This window comes from Sander vitreus, chromosome 13 (genome assembly GCF_031162955.1).
Source record: "Sander vitreus isolate 19-12246 chromosome 13, sanVit1, whole genome shotgun sequence".
In the NCBI taxonomy this organism is placed as follows: Eukaryota; Metazoa; Chordata; class Actinopteri; order Perciformes; family Percidae; genus Sander; species Sander vitreus.
This window is the reverse complement of record NC_135867.1, coordinates 7,929,386-7,941,755: the sequence shown is the minus strand read 5'-3', so window position 1 is coordinate 7,941,755 and position 12,370 is coordinate 7,929,386. Positions and strand designations below refer to the sequence as shown.

Sequence of the window (12,370 nt, the reverse complement as noted above, 5' to 3'; positions counted from 1 at the left end):
CCCAGTTGGGCTCATTCTCTCTTTCCTTTCTCCTCCCTTCCCACGTCCATCATTCATGTCTCCAGTGTCCAGCCCGCTGGCCTAATCCAGGTAAAACTGACGAGCAGAGGGTGCAGCGCCCCCTAGAGTTTGTCTGGACAGCTAGCAGCAGTTCTACGCTGATATAGAAGGCTGAAAACTCCCCAAAACACCTGAAACCCCCAAATGTCCAGTGGCAGGTGATGGCAGGTGATGGTCACATTAGAGGGCGAGATCATGGTACTGTCCCAGGAAGAAGCCCCCCCCCCCCCAGTGGCAGTCTGCCATGTCTGCAGCCACACACCAGCTCACCCATTCAAAGGCTTCGCTGGTTTTTGGAAAACGAGTTTCATGTTTTGTGAATATTAAACCTCCAGTAAACACTTTGATGCATCAACTGTAAGCCTCTGAAACCGATCCAAATCTCCCTGAAGATAAAGCAACAAAACACTAAAGGAAGAAAAAAAAGTACAGCTTTGCAATGTCATGTTTCCAACAAATGTGGATTTAGAGGAAGAAACTGACAAAGACAGGACCTCCACTCTGCTGGAACATCAGCCAACAGGCGGAATGATTATTACGCAAAAGGACCAATACTTAAAAAAAAAAAAAAAAAAATATACGAACGTCTAACATTTTGATCTTAATTACTCATGTGACTGAACTGCTTGACAGGAAATAGTTCACTCTTTGAAACAAACATCGCAGTATGTCAATGGAAAGTGGGTCATTTCATCTGGATATTGCTTTAACTTATTTTTAAATGTTCAAAATAAAGATATCCATATGTGCATTAAGACTTTTTTCTGAATTTTGTGAACTCCTTCAATTTGAACCCCAAAATCAAACATTTATATGCGTTTGTAGACCTCGCAGACATGTTCGTAGAAAACCAGGAGGCTAAAACATTTAATAATTAGTTTGCTGTTTGAAATTCTGCTCTGTCATCTCTGCAAAAATATCTTTACTAAAAGAAAAAAAAGAGCAAATTTCAACGTGAAACACTAGAAGCTTACAGATTTAGTTTTTGCACGTAACACCCGTTGACGCCCTGATGTCAACTTTCCCTTTTGTGTTGTAAATTATGTTCCCGTTTCTGAAATCCACAGATGGTTCAAACAGCCTGACACAAACTCCACCTCCATCATAACAACGCTAGAAACACTGCAAATTGAAATTAAAAAGCATTAAAAGATAATTCATGAAACCATTTTAAAAGTTAGAGTACATACGTAAGGCAAATATATAATCTGTTCTATAAACAATAAAACAAGTAGCAGGGAGCTGTAATCATTTCTCTTCATCTGTCAAATTCACATTTACATTAGTGGAGGAAGAAAGAATCACTCTTCTATTTGATATCATCAGTACTCGAGTTGGATAAAGATATTAATTATCCAAACAGTTGACTGTAGGAAGTGTGACAACAGAACAGACCAGAGTCCAGTCTTGAATTTTTGTCCACAGCGAGGCAAGACATCAAGCTGTTTGTTTTGCATTCAACTTGCTCACACTGCTACATCTGTACCTGTGTGTGACTACACTTGTCAGTGTTCATACCTGTAACTGATGTGTGTATCTGAGTGTTGAACAGGAAGAGGTGGCGAGCGCTCAAGGCCCAATCAGGCCGATCGAGCTTCAGTTTAACAGTGAAGTCGGAGGCCAAATGTCTGAGGGTCATACGCGTCTCCACCCAGAGCACCTGCGACAGGACGCGACAGCCCTCCTCATAACCATCGCTTCTTCAAGTATTCCAGATTGATGATTCCAGTCCTGTATCGTCACTGATGGTCGACTGATGGATGGATGTCAAACGGATGGATGAACGGATGGATGCAGCTCATCTGACGGGGAGGCGCAGGGGGCGGGAGAAAGTCAGGAAGCACCCAAAAGGGAGATCATCAGTGATTCTCCCTTCCCAACTCTCCACCCCACTAAAGTGGTGGTGTTGTTTGGGGGGGGGGTGGGGGTGGGAAGAGACGACAAACTTCCACCAGGTTTGTTTCAGCACAAAAAGCCACAACTTGCAAACACAAGGAAGAATTACAGGACTTGTAACAGACCGAATGACACTTGGAAGACAGTTCAGAAAAGGTGGCAAAGGGGAGTGAGGGGGCGAGGGGTGAAACAGTTTGGCAGACACAGCACCACCTAGTGGCCTCTGCTGGAAATGGTGACCGGATATATGGGTAATTCCAATGCTGTACAATCGACAAAAAGGTGGCGGGCACAAGTTAGAAGCAGTAAAACCATTAAAATAAGGCAACTTTCAATGATCGAGTCCATACTGAGGGATTGGTACAAGTCTTTTTTTTTTTTCCTCTTTTTATCATTTGGTTCTTTAATATTTTCGCCTCAATGTCAAGCCATGAAGTAAATCAAATATCTTGAATTTTTGAGCCCCTCAACTGAGAGCACTGGGAGCTCTGCAGATGGAAATGTCAGTCGCTTGGTTGAAACCACTTTGGTCCGATTGGATGTCAGAAGCAGCACGGCCTGCAGCGTGGTCGCTAGCGTGGCTTTCAGATGCTCAGTCTTGTTCAAACTATTTCCAAGTCTCCAATCTCACCACATGCCGAAGAAATTATAATAATAATACAAATAATAATAATAAATCTGAGATCTAGGTGAGGAATCAAATATCTTTCAGCCAGCAGGACAGTGGCGATCAAAGAGGGGCCCAAGTGAGAGGGGGGTCGAGATGAAAATTAAAAAAATAAAAAGTACAATTTCCAGGGTAATAAATCACCACTGAACCATCCACCGTGTGGACTGGCAATGATTTGTAAAATAGGAAAAAAGTGTTTGACACCCCATCCATTCCTTGCCTCATCAAGACAGAAAAGGTATTTTTTCTCGAAAACTTAGAACCAATTAATAAAGCAAGCCATATTAATTATTTGTCTTCCTTGTTTCTCAATCAAAAGTCATTGTAGTAAAAAAAAAAAACTATTCTCATGCTTGAATGAAGAACTGGTTGCCCCCTCCCCCCTCCTGTGGCGCAGAAAGAACCAGCGACTAGCAGACTTGGTTGAGTTGATCCATGTGGGCCGGCGTGTTTGTGGAGTTACTTCAGTGTCTTGGCATCTGGTGCGGGGTCAGCGGCTGGGGCTTTCTGGCTGGTGGGTTTGGCATCATCCTTGGCGGCAGGGCCCTGGGCGAGGCTGGGGCCAGAGCTGGCCTGGCTGTGGGGCCGACTGGTGGGCTGAGAGGGGTGCCGGCGGCGACCGTCCCCACTGGACGAGTGCCTTCTGCGACGTCCTTCCTCCATAGGCGGCTGGAAAGAGAAAAAAAAACCCAGGGTGGAGATCAGATGGAGTCATTTTCAAAGCACAAAAACACAATCAGTGTGATTACGTGCACTTAAGAAACCAGGTTACTAAGAGAATGAAGGTTACGTCGGTAATCGGAGGATGCTTTCAAATGTGTTTAAGTAACCTGGTTACTGTAAATCTGCATGTACTGTACATGCACATCAGTCAGGACATCATGCGGTGTTGACCCCACGGTTTGGATCACCTGAGGTGTAACTTCTTATCAATTTTGACAGTTTATCAACAACAGTGTTCTTTTCAAATAGGGGTCTCTTTTGTTACCTATAAAAGTAGAAAAACAATTGTGAAATAAAACCTAGTATTTTAAGTGAATTTATTTGGAATAAGAAACTACCACTGCTAACCTGCTGAAGCTAACAGACGACCAAGAAGCTGTGGGCCATTTCTTATCCAAACTATTAACACACCATGTGGTACATGCTCAGGTTGAAAACTCAAATGAGCTGCTGCATCTCTTCAGGCTCGCGGATTCCTACCGATCAACCTTTAGAAACCCCAAAGAACATATGAACTCACGTCAATTCTGAAATCTTCCAGACGCTTAAACTTGCGCAGGTACTCCTGCAGCTTGGGGTCGATCTCCAAGGTCTTGGCTTTGGAGTATTTAAGGAAGGCCCAGAACTTCTCCAGTCCGTAAAGCTGGCCTGAGGATAGCAGACAGAAGAAAAAGTTAGTCCCAGTGGATTAAAGTGATTCTGAAAGTGAACCTTTTTCTTTAGAAGAGGAAAACCTGAGCAGAAACTAATACCACTGATATTCTATTATGTTTTTAATGTCAATCATGTTGTCTCTTCTGATCTGTGCACACTGTGGGCCGTTTCTGTTTCCAGGAATTCTCACCAGCCTCGTAGTCTTTTGTGGTCTCCTCCTGGAAGTCTTTAAAGATGTCTGGCCTGAACTTCCTCTCTAGACCGTAGCTGTAGTACCTGAACAGGCACTCCAAACCGTACCTGCAACATACACACAGCAAGTACACCTTTAATTCAGTTCTTTTGGTCCAATCAACAGGTCATATCTTGTTTTATTAACTCCTCCACAACCACAAAACTAAATACAAAATCCTGAGAACTCTTTGTCCATCCATTAGGGGTCAAGGCTCCTACCTATATCCTTCTTTCCCGTCCTCGACCACCAGCTGTCTGAACTCCTCGTACATCTTCCTGTTGAAGTGATCCCGCAGGAAAAATGACCAAAAGCGGAAGAGTGTGTTCATCTCCTGTGATTGGCCGATTCCCAGCCGCTTTCGCTCTGTAATTGGTCGAGAAGAGGGAGATTAAGTGGACAGGTTTACATAAAAATACAAAATGAACAGAGGTTTTCTTTTTTTTTTTTTTAAACCACAGAAATACCCTTATAGAGCTGGCTCAGGTTTGCCTTGGACCATCTCTTAGTTATGCTGTTATAGTTTTAGACTGCCGGGGGACTTCCTTTGACACACTGAGATCCTCTCTCCTCTCTCTTTCCATCTGTGTGCATCCATGTCCTAGAAATGCTTGTTACTAACTTAGCTCTGGGGAGCTTATTCCCCGGAGTCCTTATGTTTTCTCGCCCCGCAGTTTTCCTTGGATTAGGGTGGCACCTAAATCATGGTTGCAGCTGTCGCCGTGGTCCTGCTCGGCACCCTGCTACGCCCTGTTATGCCCTGCTACGTCCTGCTACGTCTAAGACAGACTAAATGATAAAAGTAAAAGAAGAAGAAAACGTGTACCATTTAGGCAGCGCCGACGGTACTTGTGGTAAACATGTTGTGTGAAGCCATTCTCCTTGAGCAACTCGTGTGATGGGTGCTGGAACTTAGGGAGGGACTGAGGTGTGGCCCCAATGTTACCCAGGGCAGGGATGCCCTCCGATGGGCTGGCATTAGAGCTGAGAGGGAAAAAGATGGAGGAGGAGATGGAGAACAGAAAGTGAGTACATCCCACATCAAATATTAGAACTACTTGAAGTTAGTCCCGAGTCTGAGGGCATTTTCTGCAGTTTTACTTTATATTCATAAAAGGAAAATAATTCATTTTACAGTTTAAAAAGCCTAACATGGGATGGATTAAGGCCACTAAATGTGGTCCTTTAAAGACCAAAGTAAAGTCCTGAATGTTGTAGTATGTAATGTTGAGTAAATGGTTTATTTAAGAAATATCGGAGGAGTTGTCAAAAGAAAAACAGTATACTGAGAAACTAATCTGATGCGAGTCTCACCTGACAGAGGCAGTACGGGAGCGATGCTCTCTGGAGTCCATTACCCAGCCGACGTGACACTCCATGGGTGGGTTGGAGCTGTGTCGGGTCTTCCTCTTCCTGGGCGTCTGAAAGGTTCCAGAGATGACATGTTTAGCCTACAAATGTTTAGTCCGTGTGGTTTCTTTATCCCCTAAAACCTTAAACCAGGTATCTGGAACACTGAAAAGGCACATTTCCACCAAAATAAGTCCGATTTCACCCTCACTAACAGCCATCTCACCTTGGCATCCACAGGTCGACCTTCCTTCACCACTGGGTAGAAGCGCGGCGTCATAGTCTGGTCCTTCCGGTGAGGCGTGCGAGGTGTGCGGGGCGTCCGGGCACTGCGGTAGTTGGGCGAGTCAGGCACGGTAGTCGGGAGCGAGCGAGCTATTGAGGAGGGCTCGGGGGCACCAAAGAGTTTGTTTGCCAAAGCGTCTGTGGGGACTGAAGACAAGACCCACAAATGTTCACACTTTACATTTTCTAACCAACTGCCGACTGCCTTCACTTGTGTCTCAGCAATCCTGAAATAAAACTCTGGAAACAATCGTCACAACATCAGTGATCTAATAGCTTCATTTATTTCTCAGCGTGCAAAATCTGACTCATGACTGATGAACTAAAGTGAGCTGATAAACCACAGTTGTTACCACTTCAACGCAATGACAGAGATGAAGGAGCAGAGCGTGGATTTACGACTTTTTAAGATCCATTTAATGCCAGTTAGAATGAAAACCAAGATCACTTTCATCACTGAATAAACTGAATGAGAACAATTTTGGAAAAATAGGAGGAAACGAGCATACTGAGACCCTAAAGACGAAGTTGGTCTGAATATAAGATGCCATTTTCCTTTTCTATGAATGGAGAATAACACCAGCTCCTAGTGTTACATTAAGGTTGTTAATGTTGCAAGGCTAGAAAGTTTAGTATGGTTCCGTTTTTTTCTGCCACACAGGAAAAACATTTCTTTATCTTATGATTTCTTTCAGAAAACGTGTCATTTCAATAATTTTTAGAGGCCTAAAGAGGTTGAAGCAGCTAGTTTTTTTTAATTTTAGAGAAAGGTCAGAAAAAATGCATTATTTTGTGAGGTTTGTGAGTGTTGGGATACAACCTTATCCCCAAAGTGTCAAAGGTTTTACCTCATCACCATCTTACCATATAATAAAAATGACTCGGTGATATTACAGTTTTAACTGCAAATCACATCGTCAGTGTATTCCAAGTAAAGAAAGAACGTTGATTATGTAAATCCTTCCTGTGTGTCCGTTTTGTGTGTTTTTGGTCCTTACTCTGCTTGTGTCGTGGTGGGCCTGGAGGGACTTCCTGTTTGGGGTCGACAGGGGGTTCAGGGGTCAGGCAGTCAAATTCTTCGCGGCTGATCAGGTGGACCTTCTTGAAGTTCTCCACCTCTTGCTGTTAAAAAAAAAAAAAAGAACAACCAGTGTTTATATGACGACAACCTCCTCTTCTTCCTACAACTCTGGTAGGCAAAGATCTGTAGATTACCAGTTTATTTTGAATCAACGATAAAGAATACTTTTACGAGGAGGAATAAAAGGGTTTAGATACTGATACACAACAATGAAACGTGCCAAAAAAGGAAGCCCGGTACACACACAACATAAATAAAGATTCATTTTACAAAGTTTCACACAAACCCACACTGTACTGAAACTGGAGCTCTTTCACAAATATATATATATTAAGAGTAAATAAATAAAAAATAAAATTGGGACAGTAAGGATCATCAACAGACCTTATCTGCAGTAACCTGGAGATTAAGATGCAGCAGCAAAACATGGCTACCAAAAACACTCTTTTCACCTTCATGACGTCTTACTGTTGTGACACGAGTACGCCAACCAGCTGAGTTACATCAACACACAAAACCCTGAATTTTCCACAAGTGAAAACCTCCTAATAACAAAAACTGTTCATCCTACAACAACTGCTCAATTTAAAATCTTCGTATAAACACACAACAATGCACCAGTCCTCGAACGTTTGATAATCTGACGCGTGTGACTCACACTCGCCCCTTCATTCCACCAAGAATCCTCCGATTTTTGAGCGTCCATCTTTGTCTACCCTCCTGCAGCCCGTCGGCTCAACCCCTCAGGCCGAGGCCTCGTTTGTGGGGTTTATTTATAAACAAGCGTCCTCTGTTCGACACGCAGCTGGACGTGTGCTGGCGAGCACGTGAAGGCCAAACAATGAGTTCAACAATGCTACAATGGGCAGCAATGACAACAATAACAAAAAAAGATCTGTTCTGTGTTGGGTTTCTATATCCAGAAACAGCTCTAAATCTACTCATCATCTGGTCTTGGGCAGAAACGCCTCCAATCTGACAATGAGGTAACGTGGAAGCTGTCAGAAGAGCATGACTCGAGTTATGTATCACTACAGGTTGTTGTTTGATTGTGTTGCCCTATATATCCAGGTGGATCTCCACTTAAACTCAGAGATACCCTGTTTGAGTCCTCATTTTTTTATTTATTATTTTATTATTTTTAAAGATTTTGATCATTAAAAACCAAAAAAACATTTATAGCACAGACTATTATTCAATATTGATTTTTAGGCTCAATTTGATTGAAAATCGATTTTTGATTAAAAAAAAAACGATTCACAGTATGTAAATGTAGTTACTTTTCCAATGTGATTGCAGTAGACGTACAATAAAAAAAAAAGAAATTGAAATATGAATTGATTTTTGGAATTCTATGAATCAATTTTGAATCTTTTTTTATTTTAATAATAATAATTTTAATAATTAATTTTTACTTTTGATTACCATGAGAAATTTCTGAGCTGTCAACTTCAAAAGAGGACTTCATCTACACATAACTTTTGGGTGGGTTGTGAAATAAAATCCAATTGGACGTCACTTTAAACTCAATCTGATACCTTTTTTTTTTTACTTTTTTTTTTATGAAGGGCATCTTTCAGTGAGAATCACTAAAAACAAAAACAGTGAGCCTCATCCATGTTTAACTCTGACCTGATACCACGGTGAAGACATCACATGCCGCTTTTTGGTAAACATTGTTGTTGAACACATCTGTGTTATATACATTTGATTTATTTTATTATAAGTTGTAAAGAAGCCTGTTTTTTAAAGGATAACGGATTAATTATTCTGTTTTCAGTTTACAGAAAAATGGGCCAATGTTCAATTCAAACAAAAGTTGAATTGAAACTGAATCTGCCTAAGAAAGGAAAAGAGTTTTTTCCAGCTAAGATGTGGTGTCATACCGTTACATTTGAAAGCTAGTTGGTATTAAAGAAGAGGATCTGCTTTGTCAGTTACGCAAGTTAAATAAAGTAGAAAATAAAATGCATTTTGTTTTGTATTATCTTTTGTATCATTACTTCAGAAAGTGATTATTCAGTAAAACCTTCTTCTTTTGGAAGATGTTAAAATTATGAAAACAATGATTTGCTTTGTGAAACATGAATGTCAAATATTATTTATAACCTCATATTACTGTAATGCATGTAATCCACATGTAATCCCATGTGGATAGGTCTTTTTTTTTTTTTCCTTTTTGATTATTTTTGGGGCATTTTAGGCCTTTATTCATAAGACAGCCGAAGACATGAAAGGGGAGAAAGAGACGTGGAATGACATGCAGCAAAGGGCCACAGGTCGGAGTCAAACCCGCGGCCGCTGCATCGAGGAGTAAACCTCTGTATATGGGCGCACACTCTACCAGGTGAGCTACCCAGGCGCCCAGGGATATGTCATTTTAACGGTAAAAACAATTAATTCTGTCTCCAAGTGTAGACTGAATTAAAGCGTAACTCTCACCAAAATGCAACCTAGGGTCTTTTTGTGATTGAACCCGAGTCAAACTTTCATTTAAAAGCATATTTAGGACAGAATCGGCACTTTTAAGATTTACCGTATTTTTGTTTTTCGGTCAAATGGCCTTTTGAATGGGAGTGCTAGGGGCACTTTTATGCTAGCCTCAAAGTAGCTATTTTTAAAACACTAAGAAGACTCAACACAACATGAAACTTTGCGCCAAGTATGACCAGGGGCTCTACACCTTAACTACACCGGTGCACAAGGGATATACTAAATCTGTGGCTACTTGTTTTGATATCGACTCGTTTTGACTGCCGAGGTGGTAGTGGCCGGAAACAACGAGCTACGGTTAAAACCTTTTTTAGTAAACTCTGTGTACACAAACGATGTTCTCAATGCTGGAGTTCATGTGTAGAGACCGTGGTGATACTTGGAACAAAGTTTCATGTTGTGTCGAGCATTCTTAGGGTTTTAAAAATAGCTATTTTGAGGTTAGCATAAAAGTGCCCCTAGCACTCCCATTCAAAAGGCCATTTGACCGAAAAACAAAAATACGGTAAATCTTAAAAGTGGCGCTTCCGTCCTAAATATGCTTTTAAACGAAAGTTTGACTCGGGTACAATCACAAAAAGACCCTAGGTTGCATTTTGGTGAGAGTTACGCTTTAAGGCGTCTCTTCAAATATTAACGTAGGCAGCGGTTTGTCTTGCTTTTTGCTGACCTATTTCAGGATTGTATATAATTCAAAAGGTCAACCGTGCAAAATGACCTCACCTTGATGGTGGCGTACTCGGGCTCGTACGTGTCGTCCCACAGGTCCTGCTCGTAGTAGAAGAGCCCGTCGTTGATCACTTTGACCAGCTCGCTGGACAGCTTGGCACGCGATGTGTGGTGTCCAGTGCGGTCGCCCCCCGGGTGCTTCCTCAGGTAGGGTGGCGTCTGCGTTACGATCAAGATCTTGTTGACGTCGTGGTCGTCGATCTCGCCATCCGTCTCCTCGTCCGACCAGTCGGTGAAGGTGTTGCGCCGTCCGTCCATCTGCTCCATCTCCTCGTCGAACATGAAGTCAAGCTCCTCCGGTTCGTCCGGCTCCGCTCCGTCCTGAACAGAGTTAGGAATTAAAAAAAAGGAAATTATTAGAAGGTGTTGGCTGATTAGGTTTTCACTTTTTGATCACCGTACCTGATCACTTGCAATTACTTATACCAATTAGGTCAATTTTCAAGAATAGAGTTGTGATGTAGCCAAAAACACAAACAAGCCTGCACATCGCAAAGTGCAAAAAATTTGGTCAATTAATTGATTATCAGAAAAGAATAATAATTATGATAATCAATTAGTCATTTGTCAAGCAACATCCCCAATGTGAGGATTTGTTGGTCAGAAAATTGCACTGAATTGCTCACTTTGTCTGATCGTTACTACACTAAATGACTAATCGACAAAATAATAGAGAAATCATTAGTTGCAGTTCTAAAAAGAAAGGTTTGTTCTTAAAAGAATAATAATTAAGAAATAGTTCAAACACATTTTCTTCCTCACCTTATTTCCTGTGGTAGCAGGCGAGGGCGAGGAACCAGACTGAGGCACCGGGGAGCGAATTGAGTCGTCCTTTTCCTTCTGCAACGACGGGGCCTACATCAGTCAACCACACAGGAGGGAGGAGGAGATACCGGGTATGAACACAAGTGAATGGAAGAAGGAAGATACTGACTGAAGTATAAGATGAGTACAGTAGTTTTGTTGTGCATACATTTTTTTTTATAAAAAGGTAAGATGTGTTGAATGTTTAATAATGTAAATTAATCTGCCTGATGGCTACTTGCCAGAATTTATGTGCATTGTTTGTAGATTATTTCCATTGTCAATTAATCAATCAATTATGTTTTCCATTAATCGTCTAGTCATGTCAGAAAATGGTGAAAAATGGACATCAGGTTTATTTTAGAGCCATAAGTATATTCAAATTGTTTATTTTGTCCAAACAATTTAGATGGCCAGAATATGGGTGAGTGGCTCTGAACTTCACCTTCTCTGCGCTGAGCTTGGGTCTGGCCGGGGAGGGTCTGGGCCTCTTCTTGACCTCGATCCAGCACTCAGAGTCCAGGTCGGGGAGGCTGGCAGAGAGGCCCTTCGGCATAGTCTTGAGGTTAGAGGTGTCTAGTTCAGTCTTGCCGTGTTGCTTAACCGGTGTGGAGGCCCTGGGAGAGCCTGCAGCGGAAACAGAAGGACACAGGAGAACATTCTGATATTTTTGAAAATAACGTTTCTTGTGAAGTTAGGATGAAGATGGGCACGTCAGGCTGCAAAGAAAATATTATTTTGACTTGATTTCAACAGAAATCTTAACTAAAATGAGTCTACAGTAGAAACAACAAAAGTACACTTGATTCCTTTTCATAGTTTGGCCCATATTTCAGTTTCATTGACATAGCAGATCGGACTGTTCACCTCTGGGCTCCTCGGTCATCTGCCTTGGGACAAACTCGGGGCAGTTGATGAGCTGGGAGAAATCGGTATGGGTTTGGTTTAGCATGGCAAGGCCCGGCAGAGGCCACTTCTCTGGGTCCACCTTCCGACGGATCTTCATGTCGATCACTTCCACTTCCTTACTGTCCTTCAAAGCCTGGCAGGAGAGATGATGGGTCAATTAGTCTGTGCGATAACAGAAATATAGTACCACCTCTGCATAAGGATCTCACTGATGTCAACGGACATGACAGGATTTATTTAGGCATTTCTATTTGAGAAGGCAAATGTTTTTATGAAGAGCTTAAAGAAGAGAGATATGCTTTTCTAATCAACTCCATGTGATTTTAAAATGGACACCTACTATCACACAGTCCTGTCATGTATCTGCTTTACTTTCACACCACAAACTAACCACACCAGTTTCCTAGATTTCCCCCAAATCTGGAATTCAATTAACTTTGGGTAGAAAACGGTTGTTCTGACATCGTTTAAAACCAGTTTTGAC

General features: G+C 41.9%; 1 protein-coding gene across 2 annotated transcripts in view; it reads right to left on the bottom strand.

The window, feature by feature from the left end:
• Positions 1 to 1,976: 1,976 nt before the first annotated feature.
• larp1 (La ribonucleoprotein 1, translational regulator) overlaps positions 1,977 to 12,370 on the bottom strand; it is a 62,385-nt gene continuing 51,991 nt past the window's right edge. For both annotated transcript variants that reach the window (XM_078265320.1, XM_078265321.1), the window contains 12 exons: positions 11,845 to 12,019; positions 11,423 to 11,604; positions 10,936 to 11,028; positions 10,168 to 10,494; positions 6,869 to 6,992; positions 5,812 to 6,017; positions 5,550 to 5,656; positions 5,062 to 5,219; positions 4,457 to 4,601; positions 4,194 to 4,303; positions 3,870 to 3,997; positions 1,977 to 3,295 (listed from right to left, as the gene is read on the bottom strand). In XM_078265320.1, coding sequence (XP_078121446.1) covers positions 3,086 to 3,295; positions 3,870 to 3,997; positions 4,194 to 4,303; positions 4,457 to 4,601; positions 5,062 to 5,219; positions 5,550 to 5,656; positions 5,812 to 6,017; positions 6,869 to 6,992; positions 10,168 to 10,494; positions 10,936 to 11,028; positions 11,423 to 11,604; positions 11,845 to 12,019 — 1,965 coding nt within the window. In that variant the 3' untranslated portion in view covers positions 1,977 to 3,085. The remainder of the gene's footprint in view (positions 3,296 to 3,869; positions 3,998 to 4,193; positions 4,304 to 4,456; positions 4,602 to 5,061; positions 5,220 to 5,549; positions 5,657 to 5,811; positions 6,018 to 6,868; positions 6,993 to 10,167; positions 10,495 to 10,935; positions 11,029 to 11,422; positions 11,605 to 11,844; positions 12,020 to 12,370) is intronic.